We start from the raw sequence: 27,507 nt of genomic DNA, 5'->3' as shown, positions 1-27,507 counted from the left end.
TCCACATTGTAATGTGTAACATATCGTCGCATTGGCTGTCCAAGGTGAGACTGGATTCAAGTTCATTCCTTCGATTTAGTTCTTCCTTCTATGGGCATTTTGGTCGTCTCTCCAGACTCCGGAGAGGAACGTGGATGATCGGTGTGGTCCATTCACGGCGAGGAATGAAGCCTTTGTGGTGCAAGCTCATGAGGATCTTTGCCGGTTCTTATCCTGCCGAGCACAAGAGATTGTTCCTGGAGGAATTCTCTGCTTGATTGTTCTCACGGATGCGAGTTGCCAACCCTAGTTCACGTCCTTCGAGGACTGGCATGTTACACGCTTGGAGCTGGCATGGAACGATATGGTCGAAGAGGTACGCATGCATATAGTTTCTGGAACCATGACAAACTTGTTTTACGGCAGGAACTGATTGATCGCGAAACTCATGCTACGTTCTGCATGCCTTGGTTTTTCAGGACCATTGACGAGGTGATAAAACCAAATGCCGAAACCGGGGAATCATTCGCGATCCTCACACTCGACCAGGGCAAGTGTTTGGTTCCAACAATTTCCAACGGTCTAAGCCTCCAAAGCTATGCTGCAGCTGAAGTTTCCTTCTGAACATTACCGAGGGATCCATCTCCCGGCATCTCAGAAACAATGGCGACCTGGTAAGCAAGTTCTACAAGCGACTTTATGTGAGATTCATCCCGGGGAATCCATCTGACCTCCCACCTCATGTTAATCATTCAATGGCATTAGCGATCCTAAAACGAAAGTGACGATTTCGAGGTCCCACCGAGATTCGAACTCATGTCGTAACCACTAGCCTATATAATAACCAATTGTTTTTTCTGTAACAAAGTATTTGGGTAAGGTAGATCAGGAAGCGTCCATGGATTCCCAGCCGCCTCACGTTCTTGCGTTTCCATTTCCCACGCAGGGTCACATAAACCCGATGATACTTCTCTGCCGCAAGCTCGCCTCCATGGGATTCGTCGTAACTTTCCTCAACATTGGCAGCAAGAACATGAGCTCCACTGCTGATGAGCAATTCAGGTATTTTTTTCGTGCTCGAGCTCTTGGAGAGTGCTTTGAATCGATTATCAACACCCATTTGAGAACTTCATGTAAACAGGATCATGAGCATCTCTGACGAGTGCCTCCCATCTGGCCGGCTTGGAAACAATCTCCAGATGTATCTCAACGCGATGGAGGGCTTGCGGGGCGATTTCGAGACAACCGTGGAGGAGCTCATGGGCGATTCGCAGCGGCCGCCTCTCACTTGTATACTAAGTGACGCTTTCATTGGTTGGACTCAGCAAGTGGCCAACAAGTTTGGGATTTGCAGGGCGACTTTGTGGACGAGCTGCGCGACGTGGGCTCTCGCGTGTTTCCATTTCTTGTCGCTCGAAAGCAATGGCCTCCTCCCAGCATACGGTAAGAACCATTTCCATAGCTACTATTATACAAAACTCTTTGCAGGAAGTAGCAGAGTTTTGGATTTCATCCCTGGAATGCCATCTTCTTTTGCTGCGAAGTATCTTCCTGACACGATCCAGAACGTGGAGCCTTACGATCCAGGCTTTCTCAAGCGCCGGCAGAGGAACGAGATAATGAGAAACGATGCTTGGGTGCTCGTCAACTCCGTTCTGGAGGTGGAGGCATCGCAGATCGAAGAGATCTCCAGGAGCGAGAACCCAAACTTCGTTCCAATCGGGCCCTTACACTGTCTAAGTACGGATGACACCCGCACCGCGCGATTAGCAGTCGCCAGTCACTCTCCCTGGAGGCAGGATCGAAGCTGCTTGGACTGGCTCGACCGGCAAGCTCCAAATTCGGTGCTCTACATCTCTTTTGGGAGCCTGGCAACCGCTTCTCACGATCAAGTGGAAGAGATTCTCGCCGGACTGGATAAGAGCGGCAGTGCTTTCTTGTGGGTGGCAAGGCTGGATCTCTTCGAAGACGACGACACCCGAGACAAGATCGTGGCTACGGTCAGGAACAGCCAAAACAGCCTCGTCATCCCGTGGGCTCCTCAGCTAGAGGTACCAGAAACAATAGGATGAAAGCTCATAATCAAGTTCTGTACATCTACAGGTTCTTGAGCACAAGTCCGTGGGAGCATTCCTCACACATTGTGGTTGGAATTCCATCACGGAGGCCTTGGCCGCCGGAGTTCCAATGTTGTGCAAGCCTTGCTTTGGAGACCAGATCATGAACTGTGCCTTGGTGGTGGATCATCTCAAAGTGGGTCTTCGTGCTACGGACGAGGAGCAGGACAAGCAAACCAGCGCTGGCCGGATTGAAAAAGTGGTGAGGCTCGTAATGGGGGAAAGTGGACAGGAACTGCGAAAACGAGCCAAGGAATTGAGCGACACCGTCAAAAGAGCCGTAAAACATGGCGGAAGCTCGTATGCCAACATGCAAGCTTTTGTGGAGGACATGAAACGAAGAGCATTGAATTGACAAAGGTGTTTTTCTGCGATCTATACCAGCAATATAGGCTTTCTTTGTCCCTCGATCAGAGAAAATGCTCCAAGAACAAGCATGCGTTGAATTTTCCTCTCGGTGCTTCGCGAAACTACAGCGACCTGACAAAAGCCACTTCTTTGAGCAGCCCGAGTGGCCAAAAGATCACATAGCATTACTTACTTGCTGCTAGCAAACTTGTGTTCTCTACGAGCACTTCAAAGTGTCTGGAACAAACGGCTGTAGAATATTAAGAATATACTGCTACAAAGACTCCTTCAAACCATACACAAAATTGATATCTTGCATTTCCTTGGATTAGCCCTGAGACAGGTCGGTCATCTGGACCACCTCCATGGAGTGAAAGGTGTCAAAAAGCTTGTATCGTGAGACCATTGTGGCATCCAAGACATTCGATCCAGCTCTGGAGCCCATGAAAAACTCGGTGACTGTAAGAAGAGCCATCCATGAGATTGCTCATGGAACATGTCCAAGGAATATTCTAGATGGCCGTTCTCATTAATACCAAGTCTCCTATCTGACCGTAAGCATACGCAACAATCTTTCTCTTGTATTCCATTGAAGATCTCCTTTGCATGGACGACATCTCAGTTTTGAGAAAAGAAAATATTTCCAAGCATTCTTCTAAATAGCTTCGAAATTCATCTTGTGAAGTTATTGTTACTGTGGGCATCAATGAGGAGGAGGGCATTGCTTGCTTCATGCTAGTTTCTAATAAATTAGATAGAGAAAATGGGGATGGTAGTCAATTCTTTTAGAATGTAAACTAAAATAAAAATATTTAGATTTGATAATTATAGTGTTAATAGTTAATCCAAAATTACAAAGTTATATTGTGAAGTAAGTAGTAAAAATTAATTTTAAAATATTAATTAAGATGAATTATATTCACTTTGTATTTTTTTTCTCATTGCAAATGGAACTTTAACTCTCAAGTCCAGGAGTTTCCATGCTGTGCTTGCATTGCTTTGCCCAGCAAGTTTTCAGACTCTCAAAGTCGGAGTTCCATGTTTCAAGGAGGACATGGATGCCGAACGTAAAGTAATTTTCTATTCGAGTGTCTTTTCCCATTTGGAAAAGATGTAGGTTTTGGGTATGGTAGATCGAGGAAGCCATGGATTCTCAGGCGCCTCACGTTCTCGCGTTTCCATTTCCGGCCCAGGGTCACATACCTCCGATGCTGCATCTCTGCCGCAAGCTCTCCTCCATGGGATTCGTCATAACTTTCCTCAATATTGGCAGCAAGAACAAAAGCAGCGCCACTGGTGACGAGAAATTCAGGTGCCTCACACAGATGTAGTTCTTTTGTGTTAAATCTTACTCGATCTTCCCTGGAGAAGCTCCTTTGAATCGATTCTCGATCTTGTGTAACAGGTTCATGAGCATCTCGGACGAGTGCCTTCCATCTGGCCGGCTTGGAAACAATCTCCAGATGTATCTCGACGCGATGGAGGGCTTGCGGGGCGATTTCGAGAAGACCGTGGCGGAGCTCATGGGCGATTCCCAGCGGCCGCCACTGACTTGTATACTCAGTGACGTTTTCATTGGGTGGACTCAGCAAGTGGCCAACAAGTTCGGGATTTGCAGGGCAACTTTGTGGACGGGCTGCGCGACGCGGGGTCTCGCGTATTGCCATTTCTCGTTGCTCGAAAGCAATGGCCTCCTCCCAGCACAGGGTAAAAACCACTTCAATCTTCCATTCACGAGCTTTCTTTGCAGGAAGTAGCAGAGTTTTGGATTTCGTCCCCGGAATGCCATCTTCTTTTGCTGCGAAGTATCTTCCCGACACGCTCCAGGTCGAGGAGCCTTACGATCCAGGCTTTCTCAAACGCAAGCAGAGGAACGAGATAATGAGAAACGACGCTTGGGTGCTCGTCAACTCCGTCCTGGAGGTGGAGCCATCGCAGATCAAGGAGATCTCCAGGTGCTGGAACCCAAACTTCGTTCCAATCGGGCCATTGTACTGTCTATCGGACGAAACCTCGCGATTATCAGTCGCCGATCACGCTCCGTGGAGGCAGGACCGAAGCTGCTTGGACTGGCTCGACCGGCAAGCTCCAAACTCGGTGCTCTACATCTCGTTTGGGAGCCTGGCAACCGCTTCTCACGATCAAGCGGAGGAGATTCTCGCCGGACTGGACAAGAGCGGCAGTGCTTTCTTGTGGGTGGCGAGGCTGGATCTCTTTGAAGACGAGGACACCCGAGAAAGGATCTTAGCTACGGTCAGGAACAACCAAAATTGCCTCGTCATCCCGTGGGCTCCTCAGCTGGAGGTAACCATGCGAAACAATTAAGTGAAAGCTTATAAGAAAGTTCTTATCGACAGGTTCTTGAGCACAAGTCTGTGGGAGCATTCCTCACACACTGTGGCTGGAATTCCATCACGGAAGCCTTGGCTACCGGCGTTCCAATGCTGTGCAAGCCGTGCTTTGGGGACCAGATCACGAACTGTGCCTTGGTCGTGGATCATCTTAAAGTGGGTCTTCGTGCCACGGTCGAGGAGCATGACAAGCAAACCAGCGCTCACCGCATCGAAAAAGTGGTAAGGCTCGTAATGGGGGAAAGTGGACAGGAGCTGCGGAAAAGAGCCAAGGAGTTGAGCGACACTGTCAAAGGAGCCGTGAAACCTGGCGGAAGCTCGTATGCCAACTTGCAAGCTTTTGTCCAGGACATGAAACGGAGAGCATTGAAGTGAAAAAGTTTAATCAACTTTTGCTTGTACGAGGCTTGGTTGATCGAGTGAATACAAGTTTGCTAGCAGCACGTAATGTGATGTGATCGCCTGGCCACTCGGGCTGCTCAAAGCAGTGATGGAGCTTGCGGTGTTTGTCACGTCGCTGTGGTTTCGCGAAGCACCGAGGAGACAAACCCACTCTAGAATGTCTGGAACAAACGGCATTGTGCTGATGAGCTCCTTTGCATCTTCCACACGTCCCATCCGGCCGAGGAGATCGATCATGCAGCTAAAGTGCTGCTTGGTGCAAAGCAAGGAGAAGTCGAGAGCCATCGACACAAAGTGATGTCTCGCGTCGCAGAGCTTTCCTTGGGAGCTACACGAGATGAGCACCGAGACGAAGGTTGCAGAGTCGGGCATCTGGACCATCTTCATGGAGTGAAAGGTGTCGAGAGCTTGCTTCGTAAGACCATTGTGGCAGTAAGAAGCGATCATGGCATTCCAAGACACTCGGTCGGGTTCTGGGAGCACATAGAAAACCCGGCGAGCTTCGCTGAAATGCCCGTTTTGAGCGTAGGCTGCGAGAAGAGCCGTCCACGAGATCACGTCCTTCTCGGGAATCCTATGGAACACTTCCAGAGAATGTTTTAAATGGCGTCTCTGGGAGTAAGCTGAGAGCATCGTGTTCCAAGTCGCCATTGATACCTCGGAGCGAGGGATTTCATCAAAGAGGAGCTTCATTTCTTCCAAGTCTCCTCTCCGGCCATAAGCATCGAGCATCACATTCCATGCAACGCTGTCTTTCTCGTGTATGGCATCAAAGATCTCCTTTACACTGGCGATATCTCCGTTTTGCGAAAATTTCTTTAGCATCAATGTTGAAGAGATCAGATCCATTCCCGGCATTCTTCTAAACAAGCGCTTGGATTCTTCGATATGCCCCTCTTGGGCATATGCGCAGCACAGTGAAGTTACCGACAGAGTGTCTTGCTCGGGCATTCTATGAAACAAATCCCTTGCTTCGTCTAGCATCTTTCCATGTCGAAGATAGCCGGATAGCATTATATCCCACGACGCAAGATCACGCTCCCCCATCTTATCAAACATGTCTTTGGCTTTGAGGATATGCCCGTTTTGGGCATACACAGAGAGCATGGAGTTTTTAAGCACGATATTGTCGTCCTCGGCCGTGTTAAATATGTCCATTGCTTCCTCAACATGCCCTTCTCGGCCTAAAGCCGAAACCATGATTGTCGAGGAAACGATGTTGTGCTCTGGAAGCGAGTGAAATATCTGGCTAGCTTCGGGCAGAAGCCGGTTGTGAGCATAAGCAGCAAGCATGGCGTTCCAGACGGCCAGATTTTTCTCTTGGATTCCATCGAACAGTAGCTTGGCTTGCTCGATCCAACCCATGTCGCTATATAGAGAAAGCATCGCCGTCCATGAGACGACGTTATGCTGTGGCATTCGATCAAAAACAATCTTTGCTTGGAGGGATCGTCCACATCGAGCACACGCCGAGAGCATCGAGTTCCATGAAACAATATCTCTCTCGGGCATTTCCTCGAAGATCTTTTCCGAGTCCCGGGGCCGTGAGCTCTGACCGTAAGCACCGATCATCACTGCCCAGGAGAAGAGATCCCGCTGTGGCATCCGATCGAATGTGGCCCTAGCTTGCTGGAGATCGCCCGCGTGAGAATATGTCGAAAGGAGGGAGGTCCACGAAGCCAAATCTCTTTTTGGCATTGAAAAAAAGAGTTTTTCTGCTTCGATGGTATCTCCACGCGAGCTCATCAATGCCAGCATTGCATTTGCTGACAGAAGGTCGTGCTCCGGCATCCTCTGAAACAAGCTGTTTGCGTGATCAGCATCCCCAACAGTGGCAAATGCTGAAAAGAGTGTTGTCCAAGAAATAAAACAATGCTGTGGCATAGAGATAAAACAGCGGTTAGCTTCTCCTGTACAAAAATTACGTGCGTAAGCCGCTAGCATCGCGTTGAACGAAACAAGGTCTTTCGTTGGCATCCTCTGAAACAAAACTTCAACTTCCGCTAGATACCCTTCCTTGGCATATGCGGTAAAGATGGTGGTCCAAGATACAGCATCTTTACGAGGCATGGAATCGAATAAATGTTTTGCTCTTTGCGTAAAGCCACAAGAACAAAACCCATCTAGCATTGTGTTCCACGCAACTAGATCTTTCTCCAGCATCGCCTCAAACACGTCCCAGGCACGGTCGATATGCCCGTGTCTGGCATACGCCGAGATCATGGTGGTGGAGGCCACTCTTTTGCAATGTGGCATCGCATCCAGCAGCACGCGAGCATCGTCAACAAGCCCATTTCGCGCGTAGGCCGAAACGATGAGCGTCCAGGAGAAGGGATTCTTGGTCGCGTCGGGCATGGCATCGAAAACAGCGCGCGAGCTCTGGGCGCAGCCACACCGGCCGTAGGCATCGATGAGCTTGTTGTGGAGGAAGGCATCGCTTGGCGCCAAAAAGGGGCGGATCCTAGCGTGAGCCTCTCGAACCGCGGAGATGGAAGCGCAGGATCGAAGGAGCCGGAGACAATCCTCTCGATCCATGGCCCATTCTTAGTAGACTGTAATTAGGCCGCCTCCACGGAGCGTGATCGGCAACTGAGAATCGCGAGGCTTGTTGAGACGAAAGGTGTGTACGGATGAGAGTACGGAGGGCCCAATTGGAACGAAGTTTGGGTTCCAGCTCCTACTTAGAAAATTTGGTCGGCAAGCACAGCAGGGGAACTGCGAGTTCCATCCGCAATGCGAGACTACGGATTCATTCCAGCACTGCTTGCGATCGATGGCACTGAGAAAACTTTCAACCCATGGTGATCTAGAGATAACATTGACTCGAGAGCCTAAGAGATGATCAGACCTTTCTGTAACCTCCTCATCTGTAAGAGATGGTGGCGAAAAAATAGATCGTGTCTTCGATCCATGGAGATTCTAGACTGGGACAATTTGGATTCACGTCATTACATCGCGTAAGAATTCCCCGTGGGGGTCATCCTCCACCATTTTGTTTTGAGGATCCATTCATGGGAATGTAAGCGCAGCTGGACTCAAAGCTGCCGGGGTGAAAGATTAAAAACTCTCTCTTTTCTGGGACAAAGGTTCTCAAATCGCTATGCAATCCGCCATCAATTACCGTTAAAATCGAGAGAGGGATGACTTCATGTCATTGAGCGCATTCTAGCGTATTTATAGATTATGGTCGATCCTTTACAGTTTCTAAGGCTTTGGTGTGTGCTAGTCCTCTTTTGTGTTGTTTTTCACCGGTTCCTAGCTAGCGAAAACCCAGAGAGAGGTCAGCGACGCTTCAGATCACTCAATGTGGAACTTGCGAAAGCGATATCTCTGCGAGATTGTTCTTGTTTTGCTCGTGCTGCAAGCGATCCTGGCTCGCGGCAGATTCAGCAGCGATGGTAAGAGCTGCACACTCGTCTTGTGCTCTAGAGAAACTATGCTGCAGTGACGAGCCATCCGCGCCAAAGAATCCGTCCAGGTTCGTGTAATGTATCATCGTATCGTCTGCGGAGAGCTATGATCGTCTATTTCGCAACCATCCCTGATTATATAAACTTGTAAAGCTTAACTATCTCCGAGTCGTCTGCCTAGATTGAAGTGGTTTTTACCGCGTGTTGGGAGGAGGCCATTGCTTTCGAGCAACGAGATACGCGAGACCCCGTGTCCCGCAGCCCGTCCCAAAATTCACCCTTGTTGAGTCCACCCAATGAGAGTCACTGAGTATACAGGTGAGTGGCGGCCGCTGGGAATCGCCCATGAGCTGCGCCACGGTTTTCTCGAAAGCCCTCCACCGCATCGAGATTCGAGATACATGGAGACTGCTTCCAAGTCGGCCAGATGAAAGGCACTCGTGTAAATGGAATAACTAGCTAGATTATATATAGGTACCTGAATTGCTTCTTTTGAGGAAAGTTATGACGAGGCGAGCTTGCGGACATGATCAGGTATATGACCCTGGGCAGGAACGGAGGCTGGCAATCCATGAGCTTCCATACACAAAACTTGCTCATTCACTACCAACTTAGATGCGACTTTTGGAGCTGCGAAAAAGAGCCAAGGAGTTGAGCGACACAGTCAAAGGAGCCGTGAAACCTGGCAGAAGCTCGCACACCAGTTTTTGTCCAGGACATCAAACGGAGAGCATTGAAGTGAAAAAGCTTAATCAACTTTTGCTTGTGGTTACATTTAGTTTGCTCAGCACGATCACCTAGCCAGCTAATCGAAACGCTCAATTGATGACGTGGCAGGGCTATTGTTAAGCTAGCATTTAAAACAGCCAAAAAATTTCCTTTTTTGAAACTCATTTATATTTTATCAAACTCCAAATCTTAAATTGAAATGTGTAAAGTTAGAACATACAATTGTAAGTTCACAAAAGTGTAGCTTGGTGCAAAACAAAGAAAAGTCAAGAGCCATCAACACAAAGTGATCTTTTGTGTTGCAAAACTTTCTTTTGGGATGAGCATTGGTTGAGTTGGGCATCTAGATTAACAACTAGCTCAGTAAGACCATTGTGGTAGTAATGGCATTCCAAGATATTCAACCTAGGGTGTTCATGGAAAATTTAAATTTCACAAACATACCTATTTTATATAAGAAGAATTGTCTATGAAATTATGTCAAAATTATTAATGTTGATTCAATATAAGAATTTATTTAGAAAATGTAAGTATATTTTAGGATATTTTTCAATTGAACATAATTTTTAATGTTAATATATATTTAATTTTTTAGTTAAATTTTTCTTAAAAATAATATAATTTAATATGTCTGAAAATAATCATTTAGTTTGTTAATTACTACAACACCATAAGGGATTATTACCACTATAAAATTTATTGATTTAACAACAATAAAGGTTGGTAGTTCCTTTAGAAGGCAATCAAAAAAATGTAAACAAAGATTAATCACTTTGACAAATTAAATTTTTTTAACACAAAAATTTTAAAGAAGATTATTCTTTATTGATTTTGACCATATAAATTTTAAGTTGATGGGCTCAATTAGTAAATTTAATTATATTTTAATCAATCTTAAATCTAATTATAACATATTTATTCCTTTAGAAGACTTTAAAGAATAAAAATTACTAAATGAGAGTAATTATTTATTATGTAATATCCATATAATTTAAGAAAACTAAACTTATCCAAAGTTAATCTTTATACATTCAAATATATGAATCAAAATTTCCAAAAGTAAAACTTTTACAAAAATTATTGAAAAAATATTCATAAAATCATACATATGCAATCTGCTAAAAATTAATTCTAACAAATGCATAATTAAAATCCTAATCTTTTTTCTATATGAAATATAAAAACTGAAATTAAAATATAAACAAGTTTATAGAATGTTTTTCTATGAGTTGGTTAAACAATAAAAAACCTTATTAAATAAATTTTTTATATAGTTATATACATAAAATGCATAACTTTGAAGAACTATTTGAAATTTTTAAGGGTATGTTTAAATATGATTTGGATGATTATTATTTTGTAGTAGAGTTATATAAAATAGATTTGTTTGTATAGATTTTGGTCATTTAATATTGTTGGTTGTTACAAGGACAATATAAACTATAAATAATAGTGTCAATATGAGCTAATATACAACAAAAATTATGTTTTACTTTTTGTTTAATACTATTATTAATTAAATTTATTAATGTGTAATTTAGTTAAAAATTCTCAAATTTGCTAAAATAAAAGTTTATACGAGAGCTAAATAAGTATTCTAAATGTAACTTTTTTTTCAATCTTTATGAGTAATCATGTAGTTATATCTTTGTAAGTAATCAGATAACTTCTTTATACTAATCATATTATAAGTTTTCACAACTTTACTATTTCATACTTTAGAGTGTTAGAGAATTAGTTATAAAAGTTATCTTAAAAATGTGTATCCTTATGTTTGTTGAAAGTTTGTTATTATAAGTAAGCGTATAATTTATAAACACAAAATTAATCTTATGATAGGAGAATAAGAATATACTAAAAAACACAACATAATCTAAATAAATAACAACTGAAAAAGTCCTAGAAGATTCAAGCATATTTTCTACCACCCAACACAAATTATCACCTGGAGCAAAAATTGCTAAATACCCTCTTTTGTCATAAAAAATAGTGGTCCAAGATACAGAAATAGATATTTTGCTCTTTGCCAAGATCATGGCTCAGGCCACTTTCAGGTCCATTTTGCTTGTATGCTGAAACAATGAACATTCAGGTGAAGGCATTCTCACTCGCATTGGGCATGGCATGGAAACAGCTCTCGCCCGCCGTAGGCATCGATGAGCTTGTTGTGGAGGAAGGCAAGCGTTGTCAACAAGGGGCGGATCCTTGCTCGCACTATGGAGATGGAGCCACAGGATCGCAGGAGCTATGGCCATTCTAGCAAGCGCGAGATAGATCAAACTCTATCAAAGTTTCCTTTTATTTTGGAGATAGCTAAGCTCTACTTACGGACTAAAGAACTGGTTGCCACATTTACACTTCCAAGTCTCTGGCATGTAGTTTGAGAACCCAACAATGAAGTGCTCCCCGACCTCGCGATCGTCTTGATTATCGCGCTCTTCACGCGGCTGTTCTTGGTGTTCTTCGCGGGGATTCGAGGACGACATGGGTGTTTGCACCGCCTGGCAAGGAACGCAAGCGTTGCACTTGTTATTGCAGCTCGGGGGGCTCGATCCGATCTTCTTGTCCTCCCCCAGAGCCTTGACGAGCTGACACGGTGTGCAAGAGGCGCATTTGTTCAGGCAGCTCGGAGGCGTTGATCCAACCACTGTCTTGTCCATAGCTGTGCTCGATGTTCTCGGTGCTCTTGCTGCCTTGTGCTTCTGCGAAAGAGATAGACGATTACGTATTGATAGATGATCCAGACACAAACCTGGAAGGATTCTTTGGCGCCGCTCCTCGCGGGTGGCTCGTCACTGCAGCATAGTTTCTCTAGAGCACAAGGCGAGTGTGAGTCACAAGATTATCGGGTTGCAGCTCTTACCATCGCTATTGAATCTGCCGCGAGCCAGGATCGCTTGCAGCGCGAGCAAAACAAGAACAATCTCGCAGAGATATCGCCTTGGCATGTTGCACATCGAGTGATCTGAAGCGGCGTTGACCTCTCTGGGTTTTCTCTAGCTAAAGAACCGGTGAAAAACAACACAAAAGAGGAACACGAACGCTCGCGTCCAAGCACACACAAACACTCGCAGACACACTAGATACTATAAACCATAGCCTTCGAAACTGTAAGAACAAAAGCTATTAGCACCGCAGATGAACTAGAGCCTAGAGAGGATCGATCGTAATCTAATCACGGGTATAAATAAGCTAGAAGATGCGCTCAATGACATGACCATATTCTTGTCTATCTATCCCTCTCTCGATTTTAATGGTTTCTTCTGCTTGAGGTGATGGCAGCCATTGCATGGGGATTTGAGAACCTTTGCTCCTCTCCAGGAAAGAGAGAAAGTTTTTAATCTTTCCGGCAGCTTTGAGTTGTGTGAAATCGAGCTGCGCTTAACTTAGCAAATTGCGCTCACATTCCCATGAATGGATCCTCAAGACAAAATGGTGGAGGATGATCCCCACGGGGAATTCTATCACAAAGACAATACTACTACTACTAATAATAGTAATATAATAATTATATATATACTATAAATATAAATAAATAATAAACAAGGACATCGTTCAGTACAAAATGTTGGTCCACCCCTCTTGGATCAGTCCACCACGCAGCAAGCCCATCACCTCAAAGAGCTTACTTCAGCTTTTATAAATGAAAAGATGTGACACAGCAAGCCTTTGCCGCCATAGCTGAAGATTCATGGTACAGCTTTGAAAGTAACCAATGTACCCAAGTGTCATGTTTAATCTAATCCGGCCAGCCCGCAACCATTTGTTTATAGTTCACGCACGCTGAGACACATACCGGGAATGGGCATCTGTAAAGGCTCGGCTTCTTGAGACTGAGGTTGTAACATTGTTTATGGCGAAGCTTGCCTCAAGGACCATGGGGGCGATTTGAAAAAATGGCCTCTCGCCCCTCCTCGGCCCAGAGCACAAGAAATTACGCGGACGAAGGAGGATGATACTGGAAGAGTTAAAAACTCCAAGAGAGAGGAATAGCCTAGCTTTTAGTTGCTGGTCAAATTCTCCTCCGAGCTGCCGAGAGAAGGTCCATTTTGTGTGGCTGTGTTTTTCTTCTGCCAGGCCAGGCCTTGACAAGAAATCAAAACTCCACGCTGATTGACACTTGTTTACTACGACTACGACTACGAATCAATTTGAGAGAGAGAGAGAGAGAGAGAGAGAGAGAGAGAGAGAGAGAGAGAATTTCTTTGATATTTGGACTATGGTAAGCTATTTTTCTTCGATACTTGGCATTGATTGTGTTGAGTCAAGGGTAAAAGAAGTGTGCGTTGGCAGCCCAGCAGCACCTCTCACCAAAAAGAGCAAGAGATAAATTTACAAATTCGTTTGTTAATAGTAGTCCACAGTGATTCAACAAGAGAACGAGTCTCTCTGGGCCAGATCGTGTGGAAGGAGATCCAAAACTTAAGAGGTGACGATGACCAAGGAGGAGGAGAACGATCGCGGAAGAAAAAAAGAAAACGTAGATAAGAAAAGAGAAATCTCTCAAGGCGTGGCTGCTACTTCCGATGTTGGAGTTGATCCAGCAGCGACGGTAGCGGTAGAAGCAGCAGCAGCAGTAGTAGTAGTACTTGTCATCGTAGAAACTGGCATCGCGGGCGAAGAACTAGAGCTAGAGGAGGAGGAAGTTATAGAAACCGAGGAGAGCATCCCCGCCGCCGCCGCTACTCCGCTTTTCAAGTCCACGACGAGCACGCTGATGTTGTCGCCGCTGCGGCGATTGTAGGCGAGCTTGGTGAGGTAGGCGGCGGCGACGCGGGCGTGGGAGGTCTCGGTGCCGTGCGTGTGTGCCGAGAGAGCGTCGAGGTTGCTGGTGCACCGCCCCGCCAGGCACATCCTCGTCACCTCGCACACTTGCTCGTTGGTGAGAACGTCCCACAAGCCATCGCTGGCCAGGACTAGAAACTCATCCTCGTCGCTCCTCACCACGCACTTGACGTCCGGGTTTGGGATGACGAAGCGGTCGAGGTAGCGATCGCCTGGAAAAAACCAATGCGACTGTGTCACTCTCTCCGAAAACAATCCACAAGCAAGAATGCGAAGAACAAGCGAAAGATGGAACTTATAGCAAAGCATGCGAAGAACAAAGATGGAACTAATGCGAAGAACAAGCGAAAGATGGAACTTATAGCAAAGCATGCGAAGAACAAAGATGGAACTAATGCGAAGAACAAGCGAAAGATGGAACTTATAGCAAAGCAAAGCGAAAGATGGCAAAGCTCACCGATCGCTCTGGACATGGCCAGCATTCCCATGACTCGGTAGCCGTTCCAGAAGATGACTCGACCGCCGGCGTCCTCGATGCGTTGCATCTCATCCTCCTTTTCGGGCTGGAACACGAGAGATCAACGCAAAGTTGGGTGTGTTGAACGTACCTTGTGATCCACCGAGAGTGGAATGGCCCGACCACCGCGGCAAAGAACCACCCGCGAGTCCCCGCAGTTTGCTATGACAATCCGGCAGCAGCTCACCACGGCGACGACCGCGGTGGATCCGACCGTCTCGCAGCAAACGCCCGTGTTCACCTCGCACTTGTCGCAGTTGCCTGGCCGCAGGCACATCGAGTCGATCTCGCCGTCAACTTTGAGGAAGCACGACTCGAGAGCCTTCTCCCACACGGTGTTCCAGCACGTCACCTCGTTTGCACTGGCAAACCCGGCCAGAGCTATCGACTCTTTGATCTGTTCCACTAGAGCGACGTGGAGACGATCCTTGCAAAAGTGTGCTACCTGGAAAGACGATCAAGAACAAACAATGAAGAAGAGTGCCACTACCTGGGATCCGCCATGCCCATCGTAAACACCGAAGAAGTGGTGCGAGCTATGGTGACCATCTTGGCTGGAGTGACGGGCAATGTCACAGGGAAGTGACAGAAAGTCTCCAGCGATGGTAGCAGCGTCCTCCATCTCCTTGCGGCGTCCGATGAAGGACACCAATCCATAGCTCGGGAAGATATCGTTGGCAGCCACGCAATCGCCACCCTCGCCACCCTCGCCACCCTGGTCGCGCGACGCCTGTTCTTCCTGGCTATCCCTTCCATCCGGGAGTAATCTGTGCTGCTGCGTTTGATCGAGCAGCGCGCCGGAGCTCCCACCGCTGCTCAGGCTGCTGCCGCTACTAGTCCTGCTACTGGCATTCCTCCTGTCGTGTCTCTCGGAAGAGATGAGATCGCTCTCGTAGGCTGGCGGCGTTGACAAAGATGGTGTTGCCTCCGAGGACGATGGAACGAGCCCAGACATTCCGGCCGCGCTATCACATACCCCCAGCGGCATCCATCACCACTACACATTCCTCCTCCTCTTCTCCCATCTCTCATCGTTGTTCACTCGCGGGAGCTCGGACGACACCTCCAAATGCCGCCACTGGGCATTTGCTGCGACCCTGCGAATCCAGCCTAAAGTGCTTCCAGCCGGCGAATCCAGCCCCGGGGATCAAAAGCACGCCCGCCGCATGTCCTGGAGCGAGCCGACGCTGCGATTCCAGTCTAGTGGAGCAGATCACGAGCCCTGGGGGAGGAATTCCGTGGAACCCATCTGGGATTTCGGCGGAGCTGGGATTGGGACGAGTCTCACCTGATTTGGAGCGCGCCCAATGCAGCCCAATGCGCTGCTCGCCTCGCCATTGCCGCGGCTCCAATCCCTAACGCCCAGGAGGAGGGCGCCGGATTCGCCCGCGAAGAATTGGCACTGGGAGCAAGAAAGAAACGAGGGCTTGTGCTAGAGATGCGAGGAGAGTAGAGAAAAAGAGAGAGAGAGAAGAAAGGGATGGGAAAATGGGGTGTGTCAGTGTGTGTGCACGAGAGAACGCTGTGGAATCCGCTGGAAGCGAGCGAGCAAGCGCAAGCAAGCAAGCAAGCACACGAGAAAGCAAGGAGAGGAGAAAAAAAAAAAAAGGAGAACCTCAAGCTTAGCTCCTTCTCTCTCTCTCTCTCTCTCGCGCTCCACAGCCCAGGAATCCCTCACACACTCTACAAATCTCTTCGCTGGATTGAAGAACTCCCTATGACCTTTCTCTCGCTCACACACACACACACACACAACACACACTCTCTCTCTCTTCTCTCTTTCTTTTCTTTTTTTTTTTCTTCGGCCAGGCAGCCTCCTTTTCTCTTTCTGGCTAAGCAAAGCGCGATTAGGCGCAAATCCACGTATGTTGGTCGATGCCACGTCCGCCGTATCCTTCTGGTATTTCCAGGCGACGCTGTAACGCATTGATTGGTCAAACGGGGCGGGTACAAAATGCATTATCCCGGAACCATGACAACGAATTGTTACCACCCTCGAGCTTTTAAATGGGTGATTTTACCCCTGTTGGAATATTCTCCAGCCAACCCCGTACATGCACGACGGAAATTTCAGCCCACAGAAATGAAAATGCCGAACTTTTGCGATAGAATTCTAATCTTTGCGTTTTAATCTTTGACTTGCGAGTATATGAAATTATTGATTTGTATATTGTCCCATGCTGTGCTGTTGTTGTTTGCTTGCTCTATGTTTGCTGTGATAGCAACAGCAACTTGCCAGCAAAACTTTTGCCAAAAGGGATCAACAACACAACAATTGAGAGATGGATTGATCCACTTTCTCTCCCTGCCTGGATGGTTTTTGATCCATCCATGGTTTTTTTTCTTATCCTTTTTAGTTCTCTTTTTTACCTTTATCTATATTCTATTCTTCCTGACAGCGTCGAATTGTGTATAGATTTTCCAGACAGGACAGAATGTTTGCAATTGGACTTGGTTGATCTCAAGTATCAGCTGGGAAATTTTTTTTTAAAAGTTTCTCCTTGCATGGTCAGATCTTTCGTACAACGCAACAGCCATGACTTGAATCATCGGGGATTCACATCTCCTCCTCCTCGAGAGCTCGTGATTTGGATTCGCGATCTTTTCAAAGCAGCGCCCACTCCTCCCATGCTAAAAAGTACTACTGGGCAGGGTTTAGACTTAGTAAATTATATTTCTTGTCATGGACTTTGTGGATCAACCAACATGACAAATAACCATTGTAAATCTCCCCCAAATAATAAATACATGGTAAATTTGCACTTCCTAACAAAAAATGTGGTTCGGTCCATCTTCCAATTCCCAAGCGCAAAGCCATGCAAAGCGATCAATCTTTTACTACGTACTATTTTTCAGTTCGTGAAATCATACCATGTGTCGTCATCATCGGCTGCGTCACCTTTTCTTATATGTTAATCCTGGAAATTAGTTTATTCACTAATTTGTAGTTCTTAGCAGTATACAACGCGACAATGTGAAACATGCCCATATACCCACAGCTGGCATTTGGTTGACGCATTATTCGTTTAATCACGCTAACCCTTCCCGTTTTGCATATCTCATGGTTTGGAAAGAGACGTCTTCGTCCTCGATTCCATCACACTAGGGTGGTGTGTTGTTGGTTTGGTGGTCAGAAAAAATAAGATCCCAGGAATCTTTGCGCGGCGTCTATTTGATCCATCACTCGTGTGTGTCTGTGTTTGTTGTTGGTGGAGAGATCTCTCCAGTCTTGGGTCCCAAAGATAAATTTGGGAATTTTTCTTGATTTCTTGGGAGAGACGTGTTGGGTGTAGAGGATGATTCATCAATTGGAAAGCACCATCTGGAAAGGAGAAAGCTACGAAAGGGGGCGATGCCGTGTGCGTGGCGAAAAGTGGTGGGGATGAACAGTGACGCTGGCTTTCTGCCCGGGAGCAAGGAAGAAGGATCTATGCATTACAGGCTTTTGATGTCATCAAATCAAGAGCTTTAAGAGAGGGGAAACTAAATGCTAGGTGGATGGCCCAACTCAAGAGAGGCGAGATTGGGAGCTTGGGCATGGCGAACCGGGTTCTCCCCGACAGCTCTAACAGCGATCCACTGAACTGGAATTCGATGATATCGACTTACGCCCGAGTTGGGCAGGTCGAGCGGGCGAAGGAGATCTTTGACCAGTGCCCGTGCCGGGACGTGACGACGTGGACGGCGATGCTGGCTGCATATGCCCAGAACGGGCATCTGCAAAACGCCCGAGAGGTGTTTGAGGGCGTCCCGGTTAGAGACGTGATTACGTGGAATGCCATGTTGGCTGCGTACGCCCAAAGCAGCAAACTTAATCAGGCCGAAGGGGTGTTTGACACGATGCCGGAGCGGAATCTTCTGACGTGGACCTCGATGCTGTCAGCTTATGCCCATTGTGGGCATCTCGATAAAGCTGAGAAAACGTTTACGCACATGCCAGAAAGAAATGTGGTATCTTGGAATGCTCTACTTTGCTGCTACTCCCAGCACGCCATCTTTGAAGATGCAAAGCGCACGTACGAAAAAATGCCGGAGCACAACCAGGTGACGTGGACATCGATGATCTCTGCACTTGCCCGGCGTGGGCATCTGTCGGAGGCGAGTATCTTGTTCAGCGGCATGCCGGAGAAGAACCTGGTAAGCTGGAACGCGATGCTCTCGGCTTATTCCCAGGCCGCCGATGTGGAGGGCGCCAAGCGCTTGTTTGATGAGATGGGGTTGAGGGATTTGGCGTCGTGGAATGCCATGCTTACTGGATATGGCCAAAACGGTCACTTGGGCGAGACAAAGAACGTATTCAATGACATGCCGAAGCACAACTTAATCTCGTGGAACGCTTTGTTGTCTGCGACTGCGCTGAATGAGGGCTTGGACGAAGCAAAAGAGGTTTTCAAGCGCATGCCGGAGAAGAATCTTGTGTCCTGGACGACGATGCTTGGAGCGAGCGCTCAAAACGGGCATCTCCGCGATGCAAAGAAGATCTTCGATGCGATGCCAAACCATAGCTTGGTAACTTGGAACTCCATGTTGGCTGGATTCGTCCAAGCTGATCATCTGGAAGAGGCGAAGTGTCTGTTCGATCGAATGCCATTTGGGGACTTGGTCTCATCGACGAGCATGCTACACGCTTATGCGTCGCGCGGGTACGTGGAAGAAGCTAGCCGGTTCTTTGCAAACATGCCAGAGCTTACCGTAGTTACTTGGACGGCCATGCTTACTGCCTACGCCCAGAATGGCCACATCGAGCAAGCCCTTGGATTGCTTGGAAAAATGCCCGAGAAGAATGTGGTCACTTGGAACTCGCTGCTCTGCGGCTTCTCGCAAAACGGGATGCTGCGACACGCCGAGTTTGTTTTTGAAGAGATGGCCGAGAGGGACTCTGTGTCGTGGAACACCATCCTTGCGACTTATGCAAAGTGTGGGCGGTTCTTGCAGGCCAAGAGTCTGTTCGATCGATTACCAGAGCAGAACCTTGTTGCTCTGAATGCCATGCTCGTCGCTTACTCTTGTAATGGACTCTTTGGCGATGCTCTCGACTTTTTCAGCACCATGAAGCTCTTGGCGATGCCGGACGAGACGAGCTTTGTGTCCGTTTACGTTGCGTGCTGTCACGGGGGCACCGTGGAGATTGCTATCGGTTTCTTCGTTTCGATGGTGGTGGACTTTGGGATTAGACCTGGGAAGCAGCACTTTTGCTGCATGATCGACGTGCTAGGACGGGCTGGACACCTCGACGAGGCCCACGATCTGGTAAAGAACATGCCTTTTGTGCCGGATGCTATGGAATGGAGATGTGTTCTTGGAGCTTCCAAGAATGATCTCCGTGGAGGGAGTCGAGTAGCAGGGAACGTAGCGTCTCTACAAACAGAAGAAGCTGCAAACTATGTGCTGGTGTCGAACTTCCTTGCTCCAATCAAACTACCTCGTTTGCAAACAACGAGGTAGAAACAAGAGTTGGATGCTGCTGGCTATGGTTCCCGAGGATCGAGAACAATGTTGCACGTCAATCCTTCCGCTAGCTCCACGCCCTCCAAATCTTTGGAGGAAAGCTGATACTCTGGCTTTACTCTTCTCACCGGAATAGTGATGGAGTAAATGGTGCCAAGCTCAGAATCGGTCGTCACGTTTAGCTGGACCTTCTCCTCCGACTCAACCTCGACAAAATGAGACATTGCTCCAACAACGTTGGAGACGATCATCCGCTTCGCTGCGTCGCTTACAGCACACCTATCTGCGATGAGAACCATCTTCAACCGCTGCTTCGCGATGTTGGCACTTGTCTCTGCGCTAGAGTTTGAAGGCGGGAAGAGAACTTGCCAGGCAAGCAACAAACGCTCCCAGAATGTTGGAACTCTATTCGAGCAGCTTTGCTCTTGGTGTGACACTGAGCACCTTGTAGAGTTTCTCTTGGCTCTTGGTGTGAGTCGGCGAAATCCCGTGTGGATCTGGAAATGCGCTCGTTCGATGTATCCTACAAACAGATGCTCATACATACCATGGAAGATCTTCGAGTGGCTGATCGTTCCGAAGTAGCAGGCTGCCAGATTGTTGTCAAGGCCGCCATCACCGAAACCCTCTTCTCGGATTGCGATTAAAAAAAAAAAAAGAACAAGAGTTCTACAGTGTAAGGCGGGAACCATGTAGAGACATGTGTTCCATGCCTTGGAAAAAATCTTCAACGAACAACTTTACCAAAGATTTTCTTTTGAGAGATTTTTTATCCTGCCATGTTTGCTACTAATAAGTATGCTGGAGCGTATTTGCTGTTGAAGCCAAGCACACGTTTGCTAGCTCGATTAGCGAGCTCCATGTTTTTGTGTAAGCCGCAAGACGCAAGCACACATGTCCAGTCCAAATCGTCGCCCACATACGGCATGGTCGCGATTAAGTCCTCGGCTTCTTTCAGGTAACCGGCTCGACCCAGCAAATTGGCCATGCAGCAAAAATGCTGCTTTGTTGGAACCAAGTTGTAGTCACTGCTCATGGACAGGAAGTATTTCCAGGCCGAGAAGAGATTACCACTGTGGCTGAGTGCCAAGAACACACACACGAAAGAGATCTCGTCTGGGAGGAGCGTTAAGGCCAGTGAGTGAAGCAGGGTGGCGAGGGAATCGATTTCTCCGCGCTGGGCATAGCCGGCAAGGAATGAGTTCCACGAGAAAGAATCTATTTCTGGCATTTTCGTGAAGAATTGCCAAGACTTTTGGAGCTTCCCGGCTTGGATGTAGCCCGAGAGCATTGCGTTCCAGGAGATCGGATCTCGAAATGGCAACGCATCAAATAAGAACTTAGCTTTACAGATATGCCCATGTTGGGCATATGCTGACACCATTGCATTGCACGAGGCAATATCGTGCTCTTGCATGGAGTGAAACATGTTTTCTGCTTCTTCTGTGAATCCGAATAAATCGTATGCACACAACATTGCCGTTGAAGATATCAAACTTCTGACTTTCAGGCGATCAAACATGCATTTTGCTTCTTCCAAATGGCCTTTCTGGGCATATGCTTCCACCATAATAGTCAAGCTTACTTCGTTCAGAATTGGAGTACGATCGTAGATTCTTTTGGCATCCTCAAATTCATTGTTTTGAACAAGCATCGCAAATATAGTGTTACGCGTAGTCAAATCGTGCTCTTCCATCTGGTTAAACAAATCAAGAGCTTGGCCAACGCGTCCATTGTGGCAATATGCTGATATCAGCGTGGTCCACGACACAAGGCTGTGCTCTTTCATCTTGTCAAACATTTTCTTGGCTTCCTTGACGCGGCCATTTGCAGAGTAGGCAGCTAACATTGCATTCCACGTAACCACATCCCGCTCTTCCATATTCTCGAAAATCACCTGAGCTTCATCCAGATGCCCTTTCTGGGCATAGCTTATTAGCATGACAGTCCACGACACCAAATCTCTCTCTGGCATCGTATCAAGTATATTCCTTGCTTTTGAGATTTGGCTTCTGTCAAAAGCATACCCAGAGAGCAATGCATTATAAGATCCCACGTTTCTTTCTTTCATTGTTTGGAAAACTTCCACCACCTCTTTCAAATGCCCTCTATCGGCATAGGCAGAGAGAATCAAGTTCCACGAGACAAGGCTATACTCCGGCATCGTGCTAAAGATTCCTTTAGCTTTTTCCATATGCCCGTTTCGGGCATATGCGCCAAGGATAGCTGCCCAAGTCACTTGATTTGTTAGAGGGATGGAATCAAAGAGTTTTTCCGCATCTCTAATATGCCCATTGATGGCATATGAAGACAACATTGCGTTATAAGACACAAGGTTTGGATCTGGCATCTGGGTAAAGATCCGCTCTGCGTGCTCGAGCTTTCCGGCACGGGCATACGCGGATAGCATCGAGTTCCAAGAGAAACTGTCCTTGTGGAGGATAGAGTCAAAGACGTGTATTGCCTGCTGCAAATGCCCAAGCTGGGCATATTTCTGGAGCAGCATGTTAGCCATCTTGAGGTCATCTGGAAGGTGGTGTTTGATGGTAGAGTGAAGACGAGCGAGAGCATCTACGCTACTGCAAAGCCTAATGGAATCGTAGCATTGGGTTCTATCCATTGGAAGGTAAAGAACCAATTGACTTCGGTAAGATCTAAGGGGAAATATCCTGTGGAATATGCGTAAGGGCTGGAATCACGAGATGTCAAGAGAGAGGTAAGCAGGGACTTAGCGCTAAGCTAGGACAAGGAGCGATACTGGGCAAACCCAGCAGCGCAAGCAATTCTCCAGGTTTCCTCGATTTTTTTCTCTCGAGCGAGTGCGAGAATGTGGAGCAGTGGTCCAGGAGCTCTTTCTCCCAGCGCCCTATTTTTCACAGTGGGTATGAGCTGAATTGGTGCTGAGAGCTGCAGAGAAAAAAAAAAGTTTTGGTTCTTCTTCCAGTCCATGACTCAAGATTTAGCTGCGCCGGCAGTAGTGTGAGAGGCTGCTGACTTCCAGATTCCAGGTCGCCGCCACCGCCACCATGATCAAGTGGCCGCAAGGACTCGCAAAGTTCATGCTACTATGCATCGCGCTCTTCACAGGTTTGCTCCTGGGGGTCCTGGCCAGCCTTCACATGTCCGACTATCTCAACCTCCGGCGTGGTTTTCTCTCGGCAAATCCAGGCAGTGGCTGCTACACCTCCTCCTCCTCGATCGACAGCTTGAAGTTCGCCAGGGAGTGGCTGTGGGGGGGATTTCCCGTCAAGCACAACGTTTCCGATCCGGAGCTCTTGTGGTTGGCTTCGTTGGCTCCACTGCGCCAGGGACCGCCAGTGAAGAAGATCCGCAAGGTGGCGTTTTTGTTCATGACGAGGGGGCCTCTCCCTCTGGCCCCGCTGTGGGAGATGTTCTTCCGGGGGAACGAAGGCCGCTACTCGATCTACATCCATGCTCTCCCGGGCTTCGCCATGGATCTTCCGAAAACTTCGGTTTTCTATGGTCGGCACATTCCAAGCCAGGTATGGCGACAAGCTCTCTCACTGTTCTTTTTCGCGTCCTTGGTTGTTTGGCTTGCTAGAGTGTGTTTGCTATACCATCTTTTTCTCCGTGAGGTAAGTTCGTGGATGATTTTCTGGATGTGTTTCCAGGCCTCCTTTCCTGAAAAGTTGATATTTTTCTTTCTCCACGCTCTCTGGTTTTGATCCAGACAGTGAAGACCTCCAATATCTCGTTTTTGTGTGTTCTTCGAACTTCGTTTACTGAAAAGCTGATGGTTTGCTTCCTCCACACTCCTTGGTTTCGATCCAGAGAGTGAACATGGATGCATCACACCTCCAAAATCTCGTTTTTGTGTGTTCTTCTTACTCGGGAACTAAGTGTTTGTGCAACTTCGTTCTTCCAGGACACGCAGTGGGGAGAGATCACAATGTGTGACGCCGAGAGGCGGCTCGTAGCCAACGCTCTCCTCGACCACTCCAACCACAGGTTCGTGCTCCTCTCGGAGAGCTGCGCCCCGCTCCACAACTTCACCACTTTCTACCGCTACGTGATCAAATCCCAGCACAGCTTCGTGGGAGTTTTCGACGATCCGGGCCCGTTTGGACGCGGGCGATACAGCACAAACATGCTGCCCGAGGTCAAGCTCGAGCAGTGGAGGAAAGGCTCGCAGTGGTTCGAGATGGAGCGGAAGCTGGCGCTCCATTTGGTGGCGGACAACAAGTACTATCCAAAGTTTCGGGATTTTTGCCGGCCCGCGTGCTACGTCGACGAGCACTACATCCCGACGATGCTGAGCATCGAGTTTGGCTCTGCGCTGGCCAACCGGAGCTTGACGGCGGTGGATTGGTCTCGGGGTGGCGCGCACCCGGCCATGTTTGGCCGCGATGACGTGACTCCAGAGTTTTTGGACAGGCTCCGGCGCGCTGGGGATTGCTCCTACAATGGCCGCACCGTCGGTACGTGCCTCTTCTTTGCGAGGAAGTTCTCGCCCAACGCCTTGGAACCGCTGCTCCGGCTTTTGAGAGATCAAATCTCTTCCATTTGAGCTTCGCTCCTCGCAAAACTAATCTTTTTTCTTCACACTTTTCTTCTCCAGTGTCGTCGTGTTCTTGGACGTGAAGAAGAAAAAACTAACTGACAAGTCTTCTCTTTCGGAGGACAAACTAAGAGCTCGTCTTGTTCTTGATGGAATCTCGGTGTTTGCTTTGATTCCTTGGGTATTTTTTTATCTTCAAGGTGGAGGCCACTTTGTTGGGTCACTCAAAATCTCTCGCAATGGTGCGCTAGTGTCCACTCGTCACGACGATGGCACCGGCAATTCTCGCTCCTTGTGGAGTCTCCGCAAGACCCACGAGTCCTTTGCCTTGTTTTGGAGCTCCAAGCAAGCAGAGATCCGTGCGTCTTGGCACCCACGCCGGTTTTGCTGCGGCGGCTGTTTCCACGAGCCAAGCTTCCTTCTCGGCAGCTCCTAGCGATGGAAGCCAGGGATTCTTCGCGGAGAAGAGGTACGATGCGATTGTGGTTGGCGCTGGAATCGGGGGCTTGGTTGCAGCAAGTCAACTCGCAATCCGGGGCGCTTCGGTGCTGCTGCTAGAGAAGTACGTGATTCCTGGTGGAAGTGCTGGGTTTTTCAAGCGAGATGGCTACACTTTCGATGTTGGATCGTCCGTCATGTTTGGTTTCAGCGACAAGGCAAGTGGACAAAGTTTGTTCTTGAGAAGAGTTCCAACTCTTTTTTGTTCTTGCTCCATCCAGGGGTCGATCAATCTGATAACTCGTGCCTTGGCTGCTGTCGGACGAAAGTTGGAGCTCATACCCGATCCCACCACTGTCCACTACCATATGCCAAACAACTTGTCCGTGAGAGTTCATCGAGACTACGAGGATTTCATCGGCGAGCTTGTCGACCAGTTTCCACACGAAGAGAAAGGAATACGAGGCTTCTACGGAGAATGCTGGAAGGTTTTTTTTGCTCGCTTTTCGTTGTTTCCTCGTCGACGAACCATCCATGCACAGGTTTTTAACGCATTGAATTCGCTGGAGCTTAAATCTCTCGAGGAGCCGCTCTACCTTTTCGGCCAGTTTTTCAGAAACCCACTTGCTTGCTTGACTCTTGGTGAGTTGAAAAACTCGATTCTAGACATTGGTTTTTCTCATTTTTTGTTTCGCGCAGCGTACTATCTTCCCCAAAATGCTGGTGATATTGCGAGGAAGTACATCAAAGATCCAGTTTTGCTGTCGTTTATAGATACCGAAGTAAGCTTTAGAACTTTTTTTTTTTCCAGTTTCGGCTTAACTGTGATTTTGTTCTAGTGCTTCCTCGTCAGTACCGTCGACGCGTTGTGTACACCAATGATCAATGCGAGCATGGTAACACTTCTTTCCAAAGAAGACGAACAGATTATAGCAAACACTCTTTGCTTTGTAGGTGATTTGCGATCGACACTTCGGAGGGATCAACTATCCCGTTGGAGGTGTTGGATTGATAGCACAAGAGCTGGCAGACGGCCTGATTGAGAGAGGAGGCGAAATTCGCTACAAGTCCAACGTGAAGAAAATCTTGATGGAGCAAAACAAAGCGGTGAGCTTTCACTCTTTTCGTTCCACTTTGTATATATTTTTCCCTTCTGTCGCTTCTGTTGGTTTGCAAGATTGTTTAACGAGTGTGAGGTCGCTTCAGGTGTTCAGGTTGGCGTGCAACTAGCGGATGGAACACGATTGCTTGGCAAAACAGTCATCTCCAATGCTACGCGATGGGATACTTTTGGTACTGTTTTCGACTATCATGGTGAATTTGGTTTCTAGAATATGACCTTGCGTTTGCTTCGATCACCAGAAAAGCTGCTCGATTCTGAAATGCCAGACGAAGAACGACGCTTCCAGACAGTCTACAAGAAAGCTCCATCGTTTCTCTCAATACATATGGGAGTGAAAGCCGAAGTTTTGCCTCAAGGAACCGAGTGCCATCATCTCGTTCTCGAGGTATGCTACTCGGGCTTTTCATTTCTTCTAGCTTGAGTCTTTGGTTTTCTCTTGTAGGACTCGTGGGATAACCTCGAGAAGCCTTATGGTACGATCTTCTTGAGCATTCCCACTGTTTTGGATCCCTCGCTAGCTCCAGAGGATCGCCATATTCTTCACATATTTACCACCGCATGGGCCGATGATTGGCAAGTACGTGGAGCTCCATAGCTTTCACACAAGCTTTCAAAGAAAAGACTAAAATTTCTGATGATATCGCAGGGGTTAAGTAGCTCGGAGTACAATGACAAGAAGGAGGCTGTGGCCGATGTGATCGTTAAGAGACTGGAAGCGAAACTGTTTCCCGGTCTCAAGGACGCAACAGTTCTTCGAGAGGTACGAGCAGGCTCTCAAGTTTCCTTCCTTGTTTTCATTTCTCTCACGCTAGACTTTGTAACTTTCGTGTGTCAAAGGTCGGGACGCCTAAAACTCACAGACGCTATCTCGCTCGAGACCAAGGAACTTACGGACCAATCCCTGTTGGAAAGCCCAAAGGACTTCTCGGGATGCCATTCAACACAACAGTGAGTTTGCGAAAAACCTGTAGAGCTTTTTATTCTGGAAGATAGATTGGATTCATCACAGTCGATGTTCCAGGCAGTGGAAGGACTATACTGCGTTGGAGATAGCTGCTTTCCCGGCCAAGGAGTCATTGCGGTAGCCTTCTCTGGAATGATGTGTGGTCACAGAGTGGCTGTAGATCTCGGTAAGTTCTTCCTTTTCAATCGATCGAAGCAAGAAATCTAAGCGAAAAACTTGAAAAACTCTTGGGTTTTCCTGCCAGGCATCGAGCAAGGCTCACGGATTTTGGACCAAGCGCTGAGCAAAACGCTGTCATGGTTTAGAACGCTGGCTTAAACGCGATAGCTTAATCTAATAAATGTGTTTACTCTTTAATCTCTCGAAGTTTAGGGTTT

General features: G+C 47.5%; 8 protein-coding genes across 9 annotated transcripts; 4 read left to right on the top strand and 4 right to left on the bottom strand.

The window, feature by feature from the left end:
- Positions 1–866: 866 nt before the first annotated feature.
- Positions 867–5,253, top strand: LOC9656174. The gene is made up of 8 exons (XM_024682388.1): positions 867–1,041; positions 1,121–1,422; positions 1,468–2,030; positions 2,083–2,448; positions 3,578–3,756; positions 3,850–4,151; positions 4,195–4,748; positions 4,802–5,253. Exons 1-8 carry the CDS (start codon positions 878–880, stop codon positions 5,168–5,170), a joined length of 2,799 nt encoding a protein of 932 aa, XP_024538156.1. The 5' UTR covers positions 867–877; the 3' UTR covers positions 5,171–5,253.
- LOC112348951 (pentatricopeptide repeat-containing protein At2g35030, mitochondrial-like) lies at positions 5,177–7,732 on the bottom strand. Its single transcript, XM_024682387.1, has one exon. The coding sequence runs from the start codon at positions 7,730–7,732 to the stop codon at positions 5,177–5,179; it is 2,556 nt and encodes an 851-aa protein (XP_024538155.1).
- Positions 7,733–11,607: 3,875 nt separating this feature from the next.
- LOC9639377 (polygalacturonase) lies at positions 11,608–12,512 on the bottom strand. The gene is made up of 3 exons (XM_002977417.2): positions 12,200–12,512; positions 12,089–12,147; positions 11,608–12,038 (listed from the first exon to the last, which is right to left on the bottom strand). The coding sequence occupies exons 1-3, from the start codon at positions 12,291–12,293 to the stop codon at positions 11,661–11,663; spliced, it is 531 nt and encodes a 176-aa protein (XP_002977463.2). The 5' UTR covers positions 12,294–12,512; the 3' UTR covers positions 11,608–11,660.
- Positions 12,513–13,663: 1,151 nt separating this feature from the next.
- On the bottom strand, positions 13,664–16,404 carry LOC9639376 (probable protein phosphatase 2C 51). Its single transcript, XM_024682501.1, has 5 exons — positions 15,927–16,404; positions 15,129–15,860; positions 14,730–15,083; positions 14,579–14,684; positions 13,664–14,333 (listed from the first exon to the last, which is right to left on the bottom strand). Exons 2-5 carry the CDS (start codon positions 15,624–15,626, stop codon positions 13,840–13,842), a joined length of 1,452 nt encoding a protein of 483 aa, XP_024538269.1. The 5' UTR covers positions 15,627–15,860; positions 15,927–16,404; the 3' UTR covers positions 13,664–13,839.
- A 1,732-nt stretch (positions 16,405–18,136) lies between these two features.
- LOC112348950 (pentatricopeptide repeat-containing protein At4g02750-like) lies at positions 18,137–20,083 on the top strand. Its single transcript, XM_024682386.1, has one exon. It carries the CDS (start codon positions 18,137–18,139, stop codon positions 20,081–20,083), a length of 1,947 nt encoding a protein of 648 aa, XP_024538154.1.
- Positions 20,084–20,106: 23 nt separating this feature from the next.
- Positions 20,107–22,601, bottom strand: LOC9656173 (pentatricopeptide repeat-containing protein At4g02750). The gene is made up of 2 exons (XM_002977415.3): positions 20,921–22,601; positions 20,107–20,717 (listed from the first exon to the last, which is right to left on the bottom strand). Exons 1-2 carry the CDS (start codon positions 22,599–22,601, stop codon positions 20,107–20,109), a joined length of 2,292 nt encoding a protein of 763 aa, XP_002977461.2.
- Positions 22,602–22,774: 173 nt separating this feature from the next.
- Positions 22,775–24,752, top strand: LOC9656172. Of its 2 annotated transcripts, XM_024682317.1 has the most exons (3): positions 22,775–23,589; positions 23,973–24,525; positions 24,666–24,752. In XM_024682317.1, the coding sequence occupies exons 1-3, from the start codon at positions 23,113–23,115 to the stop codon at positions 24,686–24,688; spliced, it is 1,053 nt and encodes a 350-aa protein (XP_024538085.1). In that variant the 5' UTR covers positions 22,775–23,112; the 3' UTR covers positions 24,689–24,752. The 2 variants fall into 2 exon arrangements, with proteins under 2 accessions (XP_024538085.1, XP_002977635.2); XM_002977589.2 differs by lacking the exon at positions 24,666–24,752 and having other exon boundaries at positions 22,787–23,589; positions 23,973–24,649.
- Positions 24,753–24,780: 28 nt separating this feature from the next.
- Positions 24,781–27,487, top strand: LOC9656171 (prolycopene isomerase, chloroplastic). Its single transcript, XM_002977588.2, has 13 exons — positions 24,781–25,261; positions 25,325–25,531; positions 25,586–25,685; positions 25,743–25,825; positions 25,883–25,939; positions 25,998–26,150; positions 26,258–26,336; positions 26,406–26,551; positions 26,609–26,743; positions 26,813–26,926; positions 27,004–27,114; positions 27,188–27,296; positions 27,375–27,487. The coding sequence occupies exons 1-13, from the start codon at positions 24,875–24,877 to the stop codon at positions 27,446–27,448; spliced, it is 1,755 nt and encodes a 584-aa protein (XP_002977634.1). The 5' UTR covers positions 24,781–24,874; the 3' UTR covers positions 27,449–27,487.
- The last annotated feature ends 20 nt before the right edge of the window (positions 27,488–27,507 follow it).

This window comes from Selaginella moellendorffii, unplaced genomic scaffold (genome assembly GCF_000143415.4).
Source record: "Selaginella moellendorffii unplaced genomic scaffold, v1.0 SELMOscaffold_34, whole genome shotgun sequence".
Taxonomy (NCBI): domain Eukaryota; kingdom Viridiplantae; phylum Streptophyta; class Lycopodiopsida; order Selaginellales; family Selaginellaceae; genus Selaginella; species Selaginella moellendorffii.
This window is presented reverse-complemented; position numbering and strand designations above follow the sequence as displayed.